At 31.5% G+C, this 15082-nt stretch overlaps 1 protein-coding gene across 3 annotated transcripts in view; it reads left to right on the plus strand.

Annotated features, from left to right (window-relative positions):
* Nucleotides 1–15082, plus strand: part of LOC144839835 (rho GTPase-activating protein 15-like) — a 32752-nt gene that overhangs the window by 13144 nt on the left and 4526 nt on the right. For all 3 annotated transcript variants that reach the window (XM_078695375.1, XM_078695373.1, XM_078695374.1), the window contains exons 4-9: nt 4442–4543; nt 5121–5210; nt 9126–9311; nt 13595–13795; nt 14355–14459; nt 14821–14919. In XM_078695375.1, coding sequence (XP_078551501.1) covers nt 4442–4543; nt 5121–5210; nt 9126–9311; nt 13595–13795; nt 14355–14459; nt 14821–14919 — 783 coding nt within the window. The remainder of the gene's footprint in view (nt 1–4441; nt 4544–5120; nt 5211–9125; nt 9312–13594; nt 13796–14354; nt 14460–14820; nt 14920–15082) is intronic.

Raw genomic sequence — 15082 nt, forward strand, 5'->3', positions numbered from 1 at the left:
ATATATTTTTTGGGAAGTATTTTAATGTATTGCTTTATTATGATGATTTGTTTTCCAATTCCCAAATAATTATTTGAAGTGTTTAAGTTAACCTAGAACATGAAAGTGCAATGAATACATTATTTATGAATACAATGGTAATATTGTTTAATTTCATTTTTGGATTATTAAACATTTCCTTCCCTATTTATTTCATATAAATTGTTATAATAACATTGTTTCTATCACTTTCGCTTCGTAGTATACATCGTTCATTCACTCATAATTTCATTCAGGTTTTTTTATTATTCGTACTGTATATTCTTCTTGCATAATTTACCATTAATTTGCATATTCACATCATATTTACATACCGATACAGGTGAGCTTGCATATGTTCGCATGGTAATTAATTATGTAGAATGCTATCATTTAATCTTCAGGCTAGAATCAATCGACATGCTGCTTCACGGCGACCTCAGCGAGGTCGCGAGTACTACGGCAACGGTAGACGAGCATACAGCTTCAGGCAAAGATATTTAGAGGTAGAAGGATCAATACGCATGTGGTCTCTGATAGTTTGAATAAATTATGCAAATGAAACAATTGTTTACTAATATCATTGCCAGTGTTGGATTTCAGTGTTTATGCAACTTCTACAATTGCATACATTATTTAGTTTACTTGTGTGTTTTAACACTTTGAAACTATTGGAATGAATTTGAATGATTGCGTCGTTGCATGACCAATGTTGTGATGATGCTAACATTTTTGCATGGAATATTGTAAACATTGATTATGTTAATTCCTCTATTTATGTTCAATCTAGTAGATACTAGTAGAATTCATATTTTTAGCAGTCAATAGTATAATTATTATATCACACATACTGTATGTATATCTTTGTCATTTGATTTCCTATCATACGCTGTGCATTATTTTATACTATTTAAAAAAAGCTAGCTGACCCTAATTTTTTTTTTCATTGGTCAGTTAGGCTTTACAGCAACATAAACTTCTTTTAGCCCTACAGTAATACCTCACAAAATTCATTACTAAGAAGTTCATTGTAATAATAGAGGTAGTTTTGGGTTTGACCATAAAGATATTATTTGACCATCAACAATACAGTAAAGTACAATGCCCTTTGTAATCTACTGCAAGAGTCCATCATTGCACTGTATTGTTATACTGTAGGAGGAAAAGGGGTGGCTGTATTAAGGGCTCAACAATAACAATACCTGATTTTCTGTATTGTATCTCCACATATGGCATCTGTCCAGTCTCACTAAATGAGACTAATATCATAGGCAAATCCTATAGTATTATGTCACATGGATCACATATGGTGCCTGTATTGTGAATATTGTTATGCTTATGTTACAGGCATCACATGTTATACACATCTGACACTATATTACAGAGTTTACCTATGATCCTGGAAATATTATAGATAAAATACAGAGAATCGGCTAGTATTACAGTATAAATACATTATCATTATTATATAAACACAAAAAATCTTATGATATGTTTGGTCAACCAGAATTAATTAAATTAAAACATTTTCAGATGGTATAGATAGAAAATAGATTTAATATTGAGATAGTTTATCTCCGATCCAAGGTTATTAGATTTTAATAACTGTACTGTATCTTCAAAATCAAGCGTCTTTTACTGATTAACAAGTAGAAAGAATATCACTATGTGTTATTATTAAACTTCCCTGGATGTTACGTTGACCAATGAAATAGTCTTATTAGGATTGAGACCGTCCTTGCACAAATGGCGTTATTACATATTGAAATTAAACCAGACTGAAAATGCCATAGTCCTTGCAAGACATAAGATACTGTATTGTGGAGAGTTGTTTATATTCTAGACATTAAGGAAATTGTATAAATACAATAATACATTATTATAATGAAAATTTATATTTTATTGTTGTATAGCTTGTATGTTTATTTTATAGAGTAGTTTCAATACTGAGATCTGAATATTAGACTATCTATAGAAGAAAAAAAATATCAGGCTTAACTTTGAACTCTTACCTCAAGGCTTAGGTGATTATTGTAATCCGGTATTGATTATTATTAATTGATTATTTGCATTTGCTAATGCATGTTCATCTATGTTTTAGTACATTTTTTAATTTGGTACATTTTTTAGAAATAAATAAACATCTATTTTTGGAATGAAGAAAATTGGTACAATCCAAAAATGTATTCCTTTGATACTGTAATGTCCCTTTATGTGGGTGTCACCTGAATTAGGAGAGTCTGGGTCACTTTGCAATAAATTCTAAAAATGTAGGTTATTTGTGACCGTATTTGTCAGATTAATAAAATTATAGTATTATTATCATCCTGACTATATAGCCTTGAATTTAATATCCAACCCACGCTATAAATTCAATTAACCATTCCAATATATCCATACTATAAAAAAAACCAAAACAAACTATTGTTTTATATTGTTACTGGTTTTTTTATCAATCATCATCTACCATTAATTGATTGCTTGATCAGTAAACTAAAGCCATGTCTACAAACTAGTCTGACAAAAAAGTGTGCCCAAATATGGTAGTGATATGATATCATCATGTCCATATATGGGTACATCACTTTTTTTTGTCACGTAAAATTTGATGGTGTAGACAGAGCTTAATAATTATTCCTCCAGGGTTCTATTATTTGATCAACTTTTAATTTTAAGTTTTGCTATTTAAATATATAGACTACATTTTAATATCTACTTTGGAAGATTGATTAAACAGTGCAATACACAAAGATCCATAATAATAGTTGATACTGATATAAATGTTTCAACTGCTTTAGATAATAAAAATTTGCATTATATTTTTCATAAAAGTGAATTTTGTGATTGCCCATCTAACCGCCTCTCTCACTCCTCAAATCTTTCAACTTGGCATCTCTTCAATTTAGTTTTAAATTGGCTAAACTACTTGAAATAAACTTGTAAGCTACTCATCAGTACATAGGTCAAATGCTTAATAGCTGGTTAAGTTGAGTTGAGTACTTATCAGAGATTTAAATGCAATCATAAATCAGACGTTAATATAATCATACCACAAGCAAGCCAATATATGATTTGTTGATTGAAGACTCTATTCCATTGACTGTTTCTGTCTAGTTGCGCTGTCTATATTAACAGCTATCAATTTGTATTAGCTTCAAGTGCAGTATGTATTTGTATCATCAGTCGGTTTAGAATTTCTTCTGTGCCTCTAAATTTTATAAGTAAGAGTATCCCTTCGGAGATCCTTCTTCATGAAATAGTATATTGATGTATGAGGGCATATTGATTTGATTTGCGTAAGCGTATAATTTAGAACTAGTGCTGTTCCGCTGTTCTACTGTACCACGCCATTACAGGATCACTATCCCCAGTGGTCTAAGAGTTAGGAAATCTGCATGTGAAGCAAAAGGTTCCGTGTTTGAATCTCGGGTTGGGTGGCTTTTTCTCATTCTCACAGTTTTCCTCAGTTATTGTTTCTATATACCATAGAACTAGTGCTATTCCACCATACCATGCCAAGGGTGTTACAGAGTCACTATCCAATCGAATTTGAACAATACAATGTATGTTCGAATCCACTCTTTGGTTTGGTGGGGTGGCTTTTTCTCATTCTCTCAGTTTTCCTCATTTATATCATTTCTAAAACGATAATTTTCGAGTATATTACAGATGTTATTTCTATGATTAACTTCTATTTTCTTCTTTCAGAATGATAGCTTATATTTTTATTTTACTAATATTGATACCAGATTCATGTTTTGCCTGATGAATTAATGAGCATTTTATCAAGTTTCTAATTCATTAAAAATCCCTACTAATTTAGTCGTTTTTAGCATCCTTTGTATGGTGATCCAAGTTGTTTTATGCATATAATACTGTGTTTGTAAATGCCATTGATTTTATATGTAAACTGATATGTACTTTACTGTATATACTTTTATATTATTTGTTTTGTGATTTCACAGGTGATAAATATCAATAGTTTTTTATCTGTGAATAAATATACATGTAAAGAGCATCTTTGGTATCTGTGTAGGCATATTTGACTGGTCGATTATTATGTTGCAAAACAATTCGTATAGAAACAGTGAGGAATCCAAGGATCTCCTCAAAAGAGACCAGTCGAATAAGCCTATGTAACGCCAGGAAGTGTTACGTTTATTTTTTGAATATAGAGGGGGTGTGCGTCATGCTTATCAATCAACTTATTTTTAATCATCAGCTTACCTGGATAAACCGACATATGTCTTTTCCCCTTCGAGGCGAGAACATAAAAATTATTAAAAATTAAGCACCCCTTCAATATAGTGGTATCATCCATGAGCCACACCCTCAGAAAAGAGTTGTTTATTTTTTCGAAATATAGAGTGGGTGTGCATCATGCTTCAATCAACTTGTTTATAATAATTTTTTTATTTTATAGAGCAATACATTGCTGAATGACAAATTGCTTCCCCCTGGATGGCAAAAAGTAAAAGATGATTTAGGTGTATGGTATTACACTCATGAAAATACAACAGAACGGGTTAGTACATTTTTTTTCCACAAATTTAAATTGAATTTTCTTTCAAGTGTGTGATTCCTGAAAACTCCCAATGCTGTCTGTCAAATATCTAAGCCACTCTGTCTATTTCTAGTAGCCATGTCCAAAGCAAACCCCTATGCCATGGCACCTCTGTTGCCACAGCACCTTTGTCCTAAGCCACAGCACCTCTGTCCTAAGCCACAGCACCTCTGTCCTGACCTCCGTACTAAGCCTCTGCTCATAACCATGTCCAAAGGCATCCACAACCCTGTCCAAAGCCATCCTTTTAACCCTGTTATAAGGCACCCATACTACTACACTATCTAAAGCTATTTATGTAGTCTGAGTGCTTGGCAATCAAGATGTATTACATGTGATGATCATATTCACATTTTACCTGCATATTATCTCTTTCAAATTTATTGAAGCTATGAGTTGTGATATGGTACTATATACTTAAATAATTAATTGTCGTTTTTAAGTTTTATTTTGATGTTTTTGGATGCACCATGTTATTATTATTATTATTTACTTAAATGTATGTTGCAATACAGAGAATTGTTTTGGTATCTTTTAGTGGCGAATGAGCAAAGATGATGCAGGCAAAGCCTACTTCTACAGTGAAAATAGAGACACATCTCAATGGGAACTACCAGATCTATCAAATGTAAATATTTTAATAAAAGTATTCATTTCTGTAGAAATGCTTAATTAATTTTAATAGTTTGCATTATTTACCCTGATTTAAAAAAAATATGTTATCATATAATGGCATGTGTAACGTATGCTGCAAATACGATAACAATTATAAAACTCATTGCAAGTAAGTACTAAAATATTTCTTTTTTTTCCGTTCTCCTTAACGATATATTGTCCCCCTGAAATTTAACGTTTTTTTGTTGAATATGCCATTTTAATGTCGCACAATAAAAACAAATTATTTACCCCAAAAAGCTACAATTTAAAGCAAAAAATGCTGCAAGCATTGCTGCAAGCATTATATATACATATATACTTTTTTCCCTGGATAAATAATATATAATAAAGATTGAAAATGTTCATCTGGTTTGTAGATATAAGTTATTTTGGAAATATTCTTTTTTTCAAACCAACAATTAGTAAACTAACCTTCTTGACAGTTTCGCTGTCCTGATCGGACAGCTTCTTCAGAAATAATGACGATCTATCATCAAACAGATTGACCTCTAGAGGGCCTATTCTGTTTAATGACAGGGTCATACACGTGACTGTCTCAGTAAAATAAAATATATAATAAAGTATAATAACAGATTTAAAACTTATTTTTTTAGTGGGAAAATACATTTTCCATTTTTTTAAAACATTTATATATAATTATTTTTTATTTGTTTGATTATTTGACTTTTGTTCTCTGTATATTTTTGTATAATTATTGTACAAATTTTACAGAGTTTATGGAAGTCAAATTCCTGGAAATTTTGTTTTTGAAATTTAATTTGTGGCATATGGGCAGTGGCTGATGATTTTGAAATAGGGACTAAATTAAGGACTACAATTGTAAAAATAAAGTGTTGAACTTGACGTAATGTTCTAGCACATGTTCTAGTTTTTGCCTGTGGTTTACATACTTTTTTAAAACTCTTACCGCATACAGTACACCATCGTAGGAATACCGCTTTTCTTTATAATGATATATCAAACTCGCCAGTTTTTACTGTATCAAGCTCGCCAGTTTTTACTGACGTCATTGCGGTTCACCATTTCCCTCTATTGCCTTGTGTACTGTATGGTTTCTGGAGTGGGAAAATTTGAAGAGGAACTGTTGTTATAATAAACTGGTTTATGATTTGTTTCACCTGACCTACGAACTGGTGTATTTTTAGTAGGTTGTAAAACAATATTAAATATTACTAGAGTATACCGTAAAATCTTGAAAAGAAGTCCCCATCTTTGGTCTGCAAAAGTAATTTCGAAAAGAAGCACATCTCAAAAAGAAGCCTCCTTCTTTTGTCTGCAAAAGTAATTTCGAAAAGAAGATGGGCTTCTTTTCGAGATAAACTATTTGAATATAAGAAAGGTGTCTTTAGTTTGCAAAAGAATCTCATCTCGAAAAGAAGTCCATCTTAAAACAAAGCCCATCTTAAAAAGAAACCCACCCAAGAGACAATTGTAGATTATCAATATCAGTATTCCAAAAACCCTGGCATATACAGTAGGCCTAATTATAAATGTTTATTAATTTTCCCGCACAGTACAGTATGCCCATATTAGGAAAGATGGTTTCCTTGATTAACTAATCCATCTATCTGAGGTGTTTCCCATTCTAAATACCATCCAGGAAGAAGGAAGTGATCATCTATATTTACACTCATTGGAACACCTTATTGTTGATGTCGTTTTTATTCTAAAGCTATTGTCAGTCGGATTCTGACTTATAAAGGAACATCTGTGTTTAGTATTATTATAGAGTTGCTTTATGATTGAAGGAACTTATTATTGTTTAGGAAGTTGAGTTCAAATATCTTTTATATGCCAACAACGTAATTCATCAGTTGCAGAAGTTTGTGCAATTTTCAGAGCAGGATTTTTTTTTGGTATGCCATTGTCTGTTGTGTATTCAATACCTAATTTGAACTTCGTTTCTGAATTCATTATTCAAATAGGAATATATGGTGATTTGTTTAAATGTTTTCAGTTTGTCTTTTATTTAGATTTTGGCCTTATATTTTTTAAAATTTATAATTGTGTTTGAATATGCGATATAGTGTTTTTATCTCATTAGGTTCTCATTCTTCTAGATAAAAGAGATCGTTAAAAAACTTTGTACACATTTTTTCAGTTTTTTATTTAGATTTTTGCCTTATAAAATACAAACAAACCATATTATGCATATTTTGTTGATTTTAAATATGTAATATATATAGCGTTTTTATCGTATTTATCTTTTAATTATTATGGTGATTTGTACATTTTTTCATTCGCTTTGTGTACATTTTTTCAATTTGATTTTTATTTATGGCCTTATAATATAACCAAAACCAGTAAAAAAATGAACTGTATGCATATTTATGTATAATTATGCAGTATAGTGTTTTATCTTATTATTCTTGGATAACAGATTAATAAAGTTAATTAGGCCTGACTATGTTTTTTTGAGATGGAAAGTGTTAGAAGCCATACTAAACTGTCATGGTTGACATAAAGTGCCTCATCTTTTATCTGATTTTGATGAATTTGAAAATATAATATGTAAATTTATTTCTTATTGATTCACACAGGGCATTCATCATATAAAACTCTGTTTACACTATCAAACTAGTTTGAAAAAAAAAGTGTGATATGCCCAAATATGGTAGTGATATGCATAAGGTAGTGATATGACATCATCGTGTCCATATATGAGCACATCACATTTTTTTGTCACATAACAACTTTTTCCTCTGAAAACAGCAACTAAGGAGAGATTTTACAGTTGACGTCACATTATAAATGTTATTGATTTTTTCACAAATCGTATACCTACCAGAAAAACTTATACCTTTGTATGAAAATCACGTCCTAAAAATAATTTAGAAAAAACCCCATTTAGATAAAAATTAATTGCATGTCTTTTTTGTTTGTAGTTGAAAGTAGAAACAAAAACACTAAATAGATTTTATGAGATTATCAGTAGAAAGTGAAATAAATGCATATTAAACATTGTTTGTTTTGGAAATAGAAATATAGAGTAAAAATTGAAATATTCAATAAAAAGCGGTTAATGTTTGTAATAGCTTGTATAACTCCAAACAGCAGGGGTACTCAACAGACGAGCCATATTTGACTCTCAAATGTATTTCATATATTTTTAAATAAAATTAATGAAAAGACACTATGCTCTTGCCTTAATAGTACAGTAGAATCCCTCCTTTGGGACACCAATATTCAGAGGACATATCCTTTTCTGTGAAACAAACAATAATACAGTATGTTTTAACACTACAGCCAATACATTAGAACCCCTGGTTGTCACTTGAGAAGTGTCTTCTGAATAGGGATTGGCAGAAGCGTTAAAACATAGCGGGCCCTTGTTCATCTTTAGTGTCCCCTTAATGGTGTCCCCTTAATGGTGTCCCCTTAATGGTGTCCCCTTAATGGTGTCCCCTTAATGGTGTCTCCTTAATGGTGTCCAAAATGAGAGGTTCTACTGTATTTATTTGCAAAGATTTTCTTCTAAATCAAAAATTGTTAAAGAATCAAATAAAGTGCTGTAGTTCTTTTAGTCCTGCTTCTACCCTTGCTTTACAATTGGCTTTAGTATGTGATGCTTATTTGTCGGATGTTCTTCATCAACTGAGGCAATCAACGGTGGCACCTATGTTCGATTAAGGTGCTTTTTCCCTGTCCATTTGATCATGTATGATAGTACAGTAGAATTCCAATTAAAGGGACACCTTTAGGACATAACATGCCATGTGGCATTTCATAGGAAAGTGTCCCTTTGGGATCCTGTGAATAAGGTGTCTCAAAGGAGGATTCTACTGTAATAGTTTTTAAAGTGAAATATTGTCCTTAATTATTCTATAGTTCGTAAATCGCCACTTTTCCTCAAATTTTTTTCAAGTTATCATCAAGACGGTTATCCGAAAACCTGGACGATTTCGGACAAAGGCGTAGTCGCAAGCGATCTGAGCGTGTGGCCAAAACACAGTCTGTGTATGTCGAACGAAATTCGAGACGAAGTCGAACTCTGCCGAGTGGAATACCAGAGAATGACTTTGCTAATATTTCAACTCCTTATGCAGTTAAAGTAAGAAAATGAATATTTACGTGGTGATTTTGTAATCTGTGGAACTTGTTGTCTTACTCTTTGTATTTTATAACTGTAGTGTCTGCATGCTTTGCTTTCTTAACCACCATCCTATTTGCATGTTTTAGAATATTTTCTTTTACTGGTTTTTTTACTTTAATGTTTTCTTTAAACATGTGTTACTTTTATTTCTAAATTTCAAGGTAGTTTCATTTTCATTTTTGAATACTAATAATGGTAAATACCGGTACTGGTACAGTAGATCATTTCACCCGATTCTGTATCTACACATATGGCTAGTATCTCAGGAATAGTCTGTAATACGGTGTCACATATGTTACATGTGCTGCTGTAGGTTAAGCTTATGGTCTATGATAAAGGTATCGCATGTGATCAATGTATGACACTGTATTACAGAATTTTCCTATGACAGTAGACAAATTATAGATATTGTACCAAGAATCGGCTAAACATAATATTCATTTTATTTCATCTTTTATTTTGGAAAAAAATAATACAGAGTACAACATTCTCTATATTGGTTTCTTCTCATTTCTGTGGCTGTTTTTCTTCCTGTGGTTTTTTTGCATAAAATAATTTGTTTATCTTTTTATAATATGGCTAAATAATATAGTGATCATCTTCATTAAAATACTAATACTAGTCTATAAATATATAATGCTTATTTTTTTTTATACAGTAACTATTATTTATACACACAGTAGAACCCTATTAAGGGGTCACCTCAGTACCTAAATAGGTGTGTCCCATATTGCCCCTCATTTCATCGGAAATAGGTGTGTAACAATAGAGGGTTTCTACTGTATATAAAATGCTTATTTAACATTGATTTATTCAAATATATGTAAGAGCATTTAGTAAAGTGCATTAAAAAAAAATGCTTTCATTAGTACATTACGATTTATAAAAAATAGTAAAAATGTAGATTAGTATTTTGTCCTGTGCCATGTTTGTAGCATTTGTTAAAGTTGTTTTTGCCTCATTTTTCGGATGAGATGTCAAAGTACAGAAGGATCGTTTCCAAATGTAATAATTTTAATTATACATTTTTTCCTCAATGTCAGGTGAAATATAGAGGGAGCTATTACAATTGCACCCAAAGTTGTTTTCATATTTACTTGTGATCTTGCTATATTATATAGTATAATCGTCAGTTTACGAAAAACTGTAAATATGTGGCTCCACCCACAATGCCCACAGTAATGTGTATCTGTTAGTTTTGGTAATTTATAATTTTACTCAAAAAATGGACTTCATCCAGTTTTAACTGGGCGACAGCATAAGATCACTGCATGTCGTCTCACATAGTCCTCATCCTACCATCTTATTTTGTCAACCAAACATTGGGCATGTATGGTAGTGTGATCTCCAACAAAACGCCATACTATCAGACATTGCTATAAAAGAAACAAATTGATTCCAAAAGCAATTTTTTTTTTATATATAAATTATTTATCAGTGTAAACAAAAGTAATATGACATAAGTAATGTCTAAATCTATTTGCAATAGTGTGCTTTCGAGTTATCATAATCAGAAACCAAAAGTTTGTTTTTGCTGCTTCATATTAATGAAACTGCAGATATGTTTTCTGGACTTTAGTAATATATTATCAACCTGTTTCCTGGTACAGTTTTAATAGTATACAGGATGTGAAATATATGTAATAACTGCAATAATGGAGATGAACGGAGCTAGGGATGACTCCAGTGTAGGCTCTAGAGGTGTCATAAATATTGCTAAATTAGAGGAGGATGATGAGAAGGATGAAGAGGATGATGATAATAAACAAGAGGAATTTAGGCAACGTATTTTAAGCGTAATTGATGATAACTTAGGTTCTATAGGTGAAACAATTGATGACTTATTGGTATGTATTGTTTGTATGTAGTTAACATTTCAATCATTTCCAGTTTTATCCCAATCCTCAAATGCATTGCATTACTCTATGTTGAAATTTTTCAAAAACTATCAACAACAGATTTGATGAGGATCAAATAAACATTGATAGCTTCCCTATTGTTATTTAGAGCTGGTTTTATACTATAAACAACAGATAAGATACAGTGTTGTGAAATTTTAATAACAATGAGTTTATATGTAATTATACATAGCTACTTATTAGCCACATTGTTTGATACAATTTGCAGGTTATTGTTCATAAAATAGACTTCTGTTATTTACTTATAGGTTTAAGGAAAATATTTAATTATTTATCTTTAAAACATTATTAATGATTCGTGAAGTGTGTGTAAGTTTTGTCATCTCAATTCCACCTTGTAATGCTTTGCTTGTGCCATTTTTGTGTATGATTTTGATTAATTTGTTATGTACTGTTGTTTCATTGCCTGTCTGTCAATCAGTCTGTTGTTGTTTCTTAATAGCATAGTTTGGATCTGAAATGAATATACTGAAATGTGAAGTTTAGTTTTCGTTTTGTTTTATTTTATTATTTTAAAGTAACTTACAGAGATAGTCTAGGACTAAAGGTAGTTGCCCCTTTATGAATACGGTCCAAAATGACTAGTGAGCTGTCAGTTTGTGTGTTCAGGTCAGTCACAAAGAACAACTTCCAATTTATTTCACACGTTTTTGCACACGTATTATACCGTATTTTCGGTATAGATTTTATATTGGATAAAAACTTTTCATGTTATTTTATACTCATACTGACTTGGATATAACAATTCAAATTGTAATCTGTCTGGGGTCTGATTTAGATGGATATGTCCCACAGTAGGCTTAATAGGGAGCTCTTGATTTGCGACGACCAAGGACCGATGACCAGCCTAGGTCAGGTCAATTGATGTGTCGTCGCATAAACCTAGAAACTATCCAAACCTGTCGAGTGGAGAGCGAAGACACATGTCCCAATATTCCTGCATGTGCACAATGAACGAGTCGTCGCAATACATGTGTGACTTTTACAGTAAAATGCTATTTCTATTTACTACATTATATATTAACACCATCTAACAATCATTAATGTATTTTTCAACCTAATTTTTTTCATGAATAAATAATAATAATAATTATTAAAATATAACCAATATTGCTTGTTACTAATTCAATTATGATTTTGTGTAAAAAGCCTGTAGCCAATGTGTGTGTAGAAGGGTTCATTTTTTTCCATAAAACATAAAAAAATAGTCACAAGCACGGCACCTGTTTACCATAAGAACAATGGGAGGTTCTTTCTGATCTTGAAACCTGCCTCCTATCTATGGGCTTATCAATTAATTAATAATAAAACTGTCATTTTACAGATTTATTACATAATCTATTCATAGTTTAATTCATCGTGCTTAATCTACAATATTATCTTTACACAATGACTAACAACAATTGCATTCTTTGTAACCCTAATTATTTTTTAAATACTTCCTCCTTGAAGTAAATATTGTGCTTTATTTTGCTTGCCAAACATTATTTAAATATTTGTTTACCATTTTCTATTCCATTTTGCACTGTAGTATTATACTGACAAGTCTACCACGCCCAGCAGAATTTAAAACCTGTAATTAATAATGTTTATAAATATTAGAATAAATCTAAACCGGTAAATTGTTTGAACAGAAATTGAAAATGGTTTGAAATAAACAAAACCTTATTGTAATTCAATTTAAAATTGATTACTGTATATGAAAGAGCAAAAGAGTCCCAAAGAGGTCTGAAACGGATGGGATACTTGGATTGTATTAAAGATGTATTGTCCCCCTGAAAAAATAATTCTTAAACAATTTTTAGTTGAATTTTCCATTTTAATGTAACATAATAGTTATCCACTTTGACCAACAATGTGATTACAAAAAATGTATTTACCTGAAAAAAATATAATTTAAAGCAAGAAATGGTCAAATTGGCTGCCAGCCAATGGATTTTTGGTTGAATACATTTTTTAAACATTATTTTTTTTCTATGGAAGTGATTAACTTTATTAAAACTACAAAATAACATATTCAAAGTCTGATTTAATTAATCTTCATTTTTCATGTTTTTTGGGGACAATACATCTTTAAGAATGGACTTTGAAAGTTTTGTGTCTAAATATAACCTTAAATAGTCACATACGGTATATATTTGTATGCCATTTTATAAACATTGTACAGTCCACTCAGCTGTAAATGAGTTTCTGGTTGAAAAATACTATAGAGAATAAGATGGAATGGAATGGAACTGACAGCTCATTTCCATACATTTAGCAATGAACATGGAAGCCAATGTTACATTGACAGAATTACAATATTATGTTGGTATTCCACAGCTTCCTCAGAGTGTATCCGCATATAATATTGATCGTCGGGTGGAAGAGGACTCGCCGCCGACACTTGTGGAAAAGTCCGGTTACATGTTTTGTTTGAGGATGAAGGATTTTAACCGAAAAAGTAAAAACAAAGTGTCGAAGGTGTACGTGGTACTTACGCACTCTTCAATTGTTATTTACAAAGATCACCAAATGTATGAGGTAACGGCCCTTTTGATTTATAAACTTTTATTTTCATGACTTGATTAATACTATAAATTTTATTGTCTGAAATGCAAATTGTAAATTATCTTGAACTTGAAAATGTTGCTCTGCCTTTACATAAGACTGAATATGAAAAATGTAGCCTTGCATATAAAGGTACACTTGAATGGAACAATCTTGCTGTTGACATTGTCTATGCCCCTTAATCATTTAAACAACTGCTAGCTACACATGCAGACCTGTTGCCGTATTCACAAATCACAATTAAGTGAGATATTTCCTTTAAATATTAAAGTATTTCACTAAACTCAATAAATAGAGATTCCCTTAAGTAGAAATTGTATTCACTTAGATAGGAGATAGTGTTCCCTTCCTGTGAATGGTGAATACGGCCACTGGCTAGCTTCTTGCCTTGGAGTACATCGTCACACATGCACCCTCCTAAAAAACTGGCATAAAAACAGTTCATGCATTGACTATGCCTTCTGAGATATAAGGTTACTGGTGCTGCAAAAATACAACAATGTAAACCCTTACTGACTGATTTTTTTTACAGGGAAAGGGAAGTCTGGGTCGTCCTGAGAGTAGCATTGAGTTGGTTGAGGCAACCTTAAAGCCAGTGGATAAGGACTTCAAACCCAAAGGCAAGAATGCCTTTTATGTAAGTATAATTGACGGACTGTGGGGTCAGAAATAGTTTAAATTCTAAATCCACTTGACTACTTATGTATAGTTAGAGAAACTTGGTTTTCATTTTCACCAGTATTCATTAATTTCCTTTATTCCGTAGTACATCCATATACAAAACATACAAAACAAAAAGAGAAAAAATGTCATCAGGAAATTAACAATTGCATCTTCCACAAAAATAACCGAAAATATCCTATATGACCATCAATGCTAATGCAGGTTGGATTGTGGAAGTACATTAACTTCAGTAGCTTACGTATTGTATATAGACTCAGAAAACATGAAATCAGAAAAGTAAATATTTTACAGTAATTAAATTTTCTGTTTTTTAGCTTACGTCTAAATTTGGAAGTGAACTTATCTTGTACTCTGAAAAATCACAGGAAACTGATGGATGGCATGAAACCATTAAGAGAAAAATTAGCAAATTGGTGAGTTAATAATATGAAGGGGACTTTCATAAGCAGATCTAAGTGGGGGGAGGGAAAACAACCTGACCTAGATAACCCCTGACCTAGATACCACCTGCACTAGATACCGTCTGACCTAGATGCCCCCTAAATATTGTCGTATCCCTAGGACAGGGCCACTCTT

This window comes from Antedon bifida, chromosome 4 (genome assembly GCF_963402885.1).
Source record: "Antedon bifida chromosome 4, ecAntBifi1.1, whole genome shotgun sequence".
NCBI lineage: Eukaryota > Metazoa > Echinodermata > Crinoidea > Comatulida > Antedonidae > Antedon > Antedon bifida.